The following is an 8,899-nucleotide window of genomic DNA, read 5'->3' as shown; positions in this document are numbered from 1 at the left end:
GGATAGGGACGGTCAGTGTTTGGAAACCTTAGTTCTATTGTGGATCTTAGAAAGTACTAATAACTAATTAAAATTAAAATCTAAATAAGGTATAGGGACCACTGGGAATCTATTTTTGTATTTGGATGTTTTCAGTTTGGATCTTAGTTTATCTAAAATATTGGATTTATGTATATCTGATCCAAATGCAACTAAAAATTTATAATAAAATCAGGAAGTTTATCAGCATAGCCTGAGTTTTACGGCGTCAGCATGATGACCATAAGTATGGCAGGTTGAGCCCAGCACGACCAGGTCATTGTGCCAGGTGCGGTTTCTTCGGGTTATAAATCGGAAAAAAAAAATCTATCCACGAGAGAACTATTTTCTCTTGCTTGTTCACTATTGTGACCATTGAGGAGCCATTGGAAGTTTATCATTGATTATGCATACCAAACAATTCAAGACCTGTTATGCATTGGATGGAGGAAAAAGCCTAAAAAAAAAGTTGATATGCAGGCAAAATGGCAAAAAACAACAACAGAGAAATGACGTGAAGAGAAACGGGAGTACCAAAGGAAAACAAAAGATGATAAAAGACGGAAAGGTGAATGAATAGCAAAGGCAGACGGAAGCTTGAGATGCTATTCTATTTGCTCAAGTAGTAAAGAGTTCCATGTCAGTAACCCACTGGATTCTTTGAAAATACATTACATAGCATTATTTGACAATAGTTGAAAAATAAACGTGTCAAACAACATTTAAAGAAGGAGAAAAACATTTGAACACCGCCTAGTCTTGATTCACTTCCATTGAAAGAAAAGCATGCGATCTCTTGATCAAAACATAACATTGCAACCTGCTACAAGCTTCAAGTACGATCTGGATAGAAGATTTGATACAACCGAACAGTATAAAAAATTACCATTATTTTGATAGCACTTGTTTATCACTTTATCTCCGGAAAAAAAATGTCGATATTCATGATGCAAAGAAACACCTCCAAAAACACTAGCGTGAGGCAATGAATTTCTTTTTGTTTCAGCAGAGCCTCCAAAAACACTAGCGCGAGGCAATGAATTTCTTTTTGTTTCAGCAGAGCCGCGTAGATGGGGTTCATGATGACTTTTGAATTGGAAGCTGCATGGAATGGGGAATAACATCGTCAGCATCTTTGAAACAAATTGTTTATAGACATAAATGTATTGACATTTAATGCTCGTGTGCATGATTGCAAGACTGCATGCATGAACAAGTAGATCAAAAAATTGTACGGATGTCCCACAATCACATTTCCTGGTGGCAAAAGCAGGAATTAAAAAAAACAAAAAAGACCAAAAGACGACTCAACCCGTCCACACAAGAGGTACACAAAGTCCCATCTGAGTTTGATCTGTCCAGGTCTCGAGCAAGAACTGACCCTAGAAAGTTCCTGCTATGTTGGTTCAGAAACAAAGCAAAATCCATAAAAGGCTATGGCATGCTACCGACTGTCAAATCTGCAGGAATGCATGTACCTGGAACATGTTATAAATCAAAGTTATCACCCTAAAAACATGTCTATGATATGCAAGATAACACACATGACCAGAGTTCGGCAGGCAGATCTTGAACCCACATGGGATATAATATAGGTGAGCATATTTATGTGCGTTTTTAGCTCTAGTGCATGTAAGCATTTGTGTCAATCAATATATTAACACATTCATTTTGGAATGAACTGGGCTGGAGTTTGCCACTAAGATTATTGTAAAGTCACCTTTGCTTGTGCAGCTTCAGTAAGCTCTGTGGATTGACTTTTTGATGTATCATTCTCCTCCAATTCTACATTCGTGTCAACCTTTTTATCTTCAGCTCCTTTTCTATTTTCATTAAACAACACCGATCGCTTGCCCTTTCTTTTTCTTGGATGAACATGAAGAGATGGTGGAAGAAGTGTTCCTTGTATTTCCTGCAAATCAGGTAGCTCATTTATCAAATGAAAGGTTCAAATTACTTGAAAAGAGAAGAGGGAGAGCGGTTGAGGGAACTTTTGTAGGTCGAAGTGACAAACCAAGTGGAATTGGAGCCTTAACAACAAAACAGAGTCAACCACAACTGAAACGGAATGAACACAATTTGAAAAGGGATGCAACGTTGGACTTGGGAGTGCTTACGTGATGAACAACTCATCCAAGAACCTTAGTTGTCAAAGGTAGCCACCTAGGCATCCTAGGCACAGCCCCACCGCCTGGGCGACTAGGTCTAGGCAGTGGGGCCCTATTTTAGCGCCTAGGCGCCGCCTAGGCTGGGACCAACTAGGCGTAAGCCTAAATCGGTCCTATTTTTTTGTTGACCCACATGAGTCATATAAAAGCGAAAAAGGGGGGCCTAATTGCCCCCTTTTTGCATAATCTCCTTCTCTCCTCTCTCGGCTGCCCTCTTTTCACACTCTCTCTCCTCCCTCGGTTTTTGCAAGAAGAAGAAGAGGACGACCCGGACCCAACCAAGGTACTCTCTCTCTCTCTCTCTCTCGGTCTCGATCTCTCACTCTCATTTTTGTTTTGTTTTTTTCAAGAAGAAGAAGAGAGCGACCCAACCAAGGTACGCCCTCCTCTCTCTTTCTCTCTTTCTCTCTTTCTCTCTCTCGTTATTTCTCTGCTCTCTCTCGTATGTGGATTCCCTTTTTCTTCTTTTGTGTTTTTTTGTCTTTTTTGGTTTTGATCTGTTTGGGCTTGTTTATTTGATTGTGAGTTTTTCGGTAGAATTCTTTTTTGTGAAAGTTTGATTCTGTTGTGTTTCTTTTCATGTTTTTTTGGGTGGTGTCTATGTGGATGCTTGTTTGATCATGCAGATGAATGGGTTCAAGATTTGGAGTTGTGTTCTTTTTTCTTCCAGATGGAGTGATGCAGTTTTTGTTTTATGTGATTGTGGTTAGGAAAGAATTTTGTTGAAGTCTTGGTGGGGTTTGTAGGGAAACTATCATTACTGAATTTGTGTTGATCACAAGCTTGTGGAGATGATCTGATGAACATATTTGGCCGACCTGGTGTCCTGTTAGGGCTGTCTCTGTGTGTGCATGTAGTTTTTTTCCTTTTCTGCTGGGTGGTATTCTTTCTCATGACTTTGGTTACTATTCAAGAGTAGCTGTGGGTTTTTGTAGTGATAATTACGTAGGATGTGCATATGGGGGTGTTTGTATGCATTTATTTGGTCGATTCATAATTTGCTCGAGTACTTCACAATTTGTTCCAATCTTGATTTATTGGCTCTCAGATATTGATTTGTGGGCTATGAACACACAAACATTCATATGGAGAAACAAAAAGGCCAATTAGATTTTTTTTCTTTCCTTTTTATTTAGTTCATGTTGAAGTTGATCATCTATGGTTTTATGTAATTGCAAACTTACATGTCATCTGTTTGGAACTCTATATGAGTTTGTGTAATGAACATTTTGTGTGCATGTAAAATCTGTGCACAAATATCATTGGCTCAATAATGTTGCAGGCCCAAGTTTCAGACATTATAGAGTCCTAGCTTGACCAACATGATAATCGTCTGTGATATCTTGCAACCCAAGTTGCCTAGCTGTGTTAATGCTCAAGATAGTTTTGCATTCACAATTAGACAAAATCATTAAAAAATTATTGTCAAATTTTGGACAAATTTTTTTTATATTTCAGTAAACTTTGTCAATCAAGCTTGAATGTTCTCAGGTGCTTTGATACCAGTGGTAGGCCGAAGTTTCAGACCTTCGAGTTCAAGCTTGATCAAAACGTAACTTAATTGATGAAATATGTGAAAATTTGTTGCAATATAAAAATATATTTTGTCAAAAATCTGATAGTTATATCATATCAATACAGCTACAGATACGAGGATGCAACCATTTTTATGCAGGTTTGGTTATTCAATTGCTCATTTATTCTTAATTTTTTTTTAGCAAGTTATCAGTTGCATCATGGTTTGTTTATTTAACTATTCATTTCTTCTTCTTATTTGTCTATTGCTTGTATTATGTCTATTGTGGTTATTAATTTTTTTGTATACATGATTTAATTTTTTGTATATTGTTCATTCACATTGTTAGTTGTATGGTTTGTTTATTCAATTGTTAATTTATTCTTAATTTGTCTGAGCAGGTTATGTAATATAATTGCTTTACGGTGTTCGAGAACATGTTATTGTTTGTCAATTTCTTATTGTTGATTGATTTTATATTGTACACATGTTTCTTATTAATTTTAGTAGTTTGTTTACATATTTTGTATGTTTTTTTAAAAAAAATTATTTGGGGTACTGCCTAGGCCCCGTCTAGGCCTTTTTAGGGGCTCACCACCTAGGCTCCGCTAGCACCTATGACAACTAACCCAAGAACCATACAAGGAAATGTCATGTGAACTGACTGATGCAAGCTGACCTGAGTTCAGGGTAGGTTAAGGTGACTCAAGACAAACCGGGAGCATCATGAGCTCACTAAGGGCGCATTTGATTGCCCCGGAGATTCTTGGATCTCTTGGCTTGAGGTGGGATAAAGTGTGGGCCTTGCACCAGATACAACCCTCAAGCAAACAAGGGATCTCAGATCCCTAAAACAACACACATCTTTTTTTTTTTTGGGGGGGGGGGGAGGGGGTGGGGGGTGGGGGGTGTTATGTCGGACCAGCAAACCAGGATCACCAGATCCGAGGCAATTCAAATGCAATCTAAAGGATTCACACCCATGCTGAGTCTAACTATGTTACTCTGTCTCATGGTCATGCGACAAAGATAAAAAAACAAACAGACCTGCCATCCTTCCTTGCCTTGAATTCCACCCTTGATTGCATATGCAGCTTTGAAACCATTTTCATACAAAAACTGAGCCACTTTCAAGGAATTTCCATCAAAGCTACCTTACACAGCAAAAAAGGCTGCTCAGCAAATGAAACTTCAGGAATAAAATATATATCACATTGCATAACAGAATACTTCTTTCAGTCTTTGACAACAATGAAAGTGAGAGGCCTTCCTAAGGATATTCAGAATTCAGGTGATGGTTGCTTCCTCAACCACATATTAACTTGGCTCTGGCCAAGTCAATCGAACACAGGAAAGAGGGAGCACTTCAGGTTGAGTCCTGCATCTCAGTCTTTTCAGTCATCCAAGTCAATCCAAAATGTTCCAGGTTCTAAATACTTGGCCCAACTTTGGAACCGTTTATACCAAAGTTGCGAGACGAGAAAACAGAACCCGAAAACGATACGGGAAGCGGAAGCGAGAAGCGATACATTTTAAAATGTATAGGAAGTGAGGAACAAAACAAAAAAGCAATATAAGAATTGAATCGGAAATGAAATGGAACACAAATAAAAAGTAAAATAAAAGTGACTTCTTAAATTTCATGATTTTTTAGTGTAAGAATTAAATTTTCAGCAAAATCTATAAATGATGACTGCCAATTTAGAGAAAGCACATGGAAGTGAGTGAGAAGTGTGGGAGAAAACACATAAAAAATACATGAAAAGTAGAGTGAGAAAACATATAAGAAGAACAAAGGAACCATGTAGAACACAAAGGAAAAGCGCGGGGGAATCGAGATTCTCATTAAGTTTCAGAAGCAATGAGTATCGTGCTTCCTAAACGAGTTTTTGGGAAGCGGGCTTCTCACCTATCTAAGAAGCTTCCCGTAACTCTGGTTTATACCAATCAGACAACAGCACCACACTTTTCAATTTGATCACTAAAAAAAATGCCTAAAGTTCTTTGTGAACCAACTTTAACTTGATATAGATATAATATAAATGACCAAAGTATAGATGGATGCTTTCCATAAGGGACAAGCAATAAGCTGCTCAATTCGCTTACCAGCCGTATTTTACTTGGTTAATGGAAAAAGATGAAGCCTAACTTGTGTCTAGTGCATCTTTTCTCTTGTTCAATATACGATTCTTGAACAAATTGTGTATCGGGATCAAAACTTTTTCACTAACAGAAACAAGCATGTACAATTCGAGCAGCATGGTGAGAAGTTGCTTCCGCTTTCTCAATAAGATCCAATCCGTTAAAACTGATATAAAATTATTTCCATATGCAAAGAAAATCAACACACCGTACTTGAAAATGAATACTCGCATGTAGGCACAAGATTTTCTGTAAGCGAAACGAAAACAGATAAACTTAAAATCGTATCACTCACTTGTCCATGATACATAAGGTGGTTTCTGAGGGGTCTCCAAACTCTTCCAAGACCTTCTTTACGAAGCCCTCTTCGTCCCCTTCCGAGTACTCCACCTGAATAGCCTTCTTCTTCAACAACTTCAGATTGGGAGACCCCAAGACCACCACGCTCTTCTGCTTCCTGATATCTAACAACTGCGAAGCGGGGTCGTCCCGGAGCTTCCGAAAGCCGTCGATGGCTGAAACGTACTTGAATTTCTTCAGGTACTCTTGGGTCAATGGAATGACAACCAGCCATATGAATGTCACACTAGCAACAAAATACGGGTACCGATTGAAGAAGTCGTCGATGGAGATGAGTACGCTTTCGAGGGAGATTTTCGCAGAAGACGATTCGGCAACAGCGGTGGTGGTGGCATCGGCAGCAAGTGCAGAGGAGCAAAACGGGATCGAGAACAGCGCATATGCCGTGGAGAGGTCGAGGTGGGTAGCTCGGTGGGAGTGGTTCTGAGAGGTAATGATGGTCTTCTTCAAATGGGTGGCATTGATTTTGGAACAAGGAGGAGGGGAGTGTGTGGGGCAGAGAAGGCGAGAAAAGGAAGGTTTGGAGAGGGTGGTGGGGTTGTTGGTCATTGATTTGAGGGAGGAAAGGATTGAAAGAGAGGAAGATTTGGGGAGGAGGAGCGTGGTCTTTGAAGGGGTGTGGATGCAGGAGAGAGGGGAACGAGAGGCAAGGAGTTCCTCCATCAGCGGCGAGTGAGAGCACCCATCCATGGATATTGTATTGTTGGATAAGCTTTACTCCCAAAAGTTTGAGAGAGGAGACGGGAAGATAAGGGAAAAGTGGAAACACCACAAATCTGACACCACCTCGTCCGCTTTTCCCTGAAATGGATCGGGTTCGACCAGGCCTTCATATGAAATTGATAATTGTGTTAGACGCTGCCGACCCAAAATATTTGAATATTCAGATCGGCCTGACACTTATCTAATCAAATTCTGTCAGAACCGGACTCCGATTTCCATATTTCTTGAAAGTAAAAACGATTGTTTTCAAATTTTTTATAAAAAATCCAATATTAGAATAATAAAAAAGATCTAAATCCAATCAGCTTTCAACATTTAATTATATATTAGCATATCAATAGGGTTTTAAAACCCAATAGCTCTATCATCATACGCAATAACATCTTATTTCACGTTTATAAATTGAACATTGAAGCATTCCCAAGCATACATATTTTCTTTGTAAGTCATTAAGTCATACATACGTAATTCATACATAGCTCGTAAATACACTGAACAAAATCAGACTCACTAAAATTTATGATCACGCTCTCAGTTGTTAGTTTTCAGACCCAAGTGACAGATCATAAAATCTATTTTCGTTTAGTCGTAAATTACAAAATGAAACCAGTTTTTCTGCTCTTATAGAACAATGCAAAAATCAGTTGCTTAAAGAAACTGATATCAACCTCAGTTCGCGTGGATTTTTTATTTTTAAATTTTTTTGGTGATAGATACATGTGTTACCTTTTCAAAAAAAAAACATCATATGAATTTTTTGAATTTTAGGACTGGGCCCTATATGAGACACTTCTAGATTCAGATTTTTTGCAGAATCTTGAATTTCACATGAATTATGTGAGATTTTGTGATTTTCATATAATGAAACTGATTTTTCTTTTATTTTCTCAGATTCATCTACATAATAATCGTAACATATCCAAAAAACAATTATAAACACCAAACCATTGATTTATTGAATTTTCTGCAAAACTGACCGTCGAAATTTGCTTTGCATATAAGACAAAAATTTTGTCTTGTGTTGCAATAGTCATAACCCTTAATTTTATACAATCACTGGGGCCCAATATTTTTTTGAGATATCTCTAAGATGTCTAGAAGGTCTCAATAAAGGGATTTGGCTAGAAGTGATTCAGTTTGAGAGTTATAATTTACCTCAATGAATCGGTTAAGAAAATTATAACACCATGTGCATCATAATATAAAACATGATAGATATAGGAAAAACACAAATATCAATGTGTAATATTATTTTTAAATCATGCATCAACTATATATACAATATCTACGCACCTTGCAGGCTCATAGAAAATATCACATGATCATAAACATGCATCAGATCCTAAACTTTCACTATAACTCATGATTTATACACATAATATCTAGTTTAAGATGATAACGTGTTAAATAATCATAGAACATGTGAAATAAATTAGCAGAATCATGACTCATATTGTAAACACATGAGAGAAAACAAATATTCATTCGATTATGCTAGAACAATGACATACCAATCTTAAATTATGTAGGAACAAAAAATTGTGTTTCACACTACCTGATTTTCTGTTTTAGCTGTTCAGGCCTAGTTTTATTGAAAACATGTTTTTAAATTTGTTTCAAAGCATGATATTGATTTTAAAACAATCTTAAAACACTTTTCTAACTTGTTTCAGGTCTGATCCAGTATGGACCGACCCGTATAATCGGCAAAACATATGATCAATGCACTTGCATTCGATCTATGACTATAGGTAAGATGAATCCTACCTTAACCAAGTTTCTAGATATGTTAACACTTTCATCTCCCATCTTAACTCATTGAAGCAACTTTAATGGTTGTTGAAAAAACTTCAAGATAAAAGAAGATGAAAGAAAAAGATTAGAGAATTCTAATAAGAATGAAAAAAGGAAAGAGAAAACTAATCTTATTAATCCTCCTCATGAGAACTTCTATTTATAGATGGGCTTAGGC

General features: G+C 37.4%; 1 protein-coding gene across 3 annotated transcripts; it reads right to left on the bottom strand.

Moving 5' to 3' along the window:
* Window positions 1–591: 591 nt before the first annotated feature.
* LOC149840936 (Rhodanese/Cell cycle control phosphatase superfamily protein) lies at window positions 592–6,927 on the bottom strand. 3 transcript variants are annotated; one of them, XM_090003476.1, is made up of 4 exons: window positions 6,140–6,927; window positions 4,750–4,852; window positions 1,739–1,930; window positions 592–1,119 (listed from the first exon to the last, which is right to left on the bottom strand). In XM_090003476.1, the coding sequence occupies exons 1-4, from the start codon at window positions 6,892–6,894 to the stop codon at window positions 1,096–1,098; spliced, it is 1,074 nt and encodes a 357-aa protein (XP_089859602.1). In that variant the 5' UTR covers window positions 6,895–6,927; the 3' UTR covers window positions 592–1,095. The 3 variants fall into 3 exon arrangements, with proteins under 3 accessions (XP_089859602.1, XP_089859603.1, XP_089859604.1); XM_090003477.1 differs by lacking the exon at window positions 592–1,119 and adding an exon at window positions 1,137–1,496 and having other exon boundaries at window positions 6,140–6,926; XM_090003478.1 differs by lacking the exons at window positions 592–1,119; window positions 4,750–4,852 and having other exon boundaries at window positions 1,797–1,930; window positions 6,140–6,914.
* Between the last annotated feature and the right edge of the window lie 1,972 nt (window positions 6,928–8,899).

The sequence above is a fragment of the Nuphar pumila genome, chromosome 4 (genome assembly GCF_984573655.1).
Source record: "Nuphar pumila chromosome 4, dmNupPumi1.hap1.1, whole genome shotgun sequence".
In the NCBI taxonomy this organism is placed as follows: Eukaryota; Viridiplantae; Streptophyta; class Magnoliopsida; order Nymphaeales; family Nymphaeaceae; genus Nuphar; species Nuphar pumila.
This window is presented reverse-complemented; position numbering and strand designations above follow the sequence as displayed.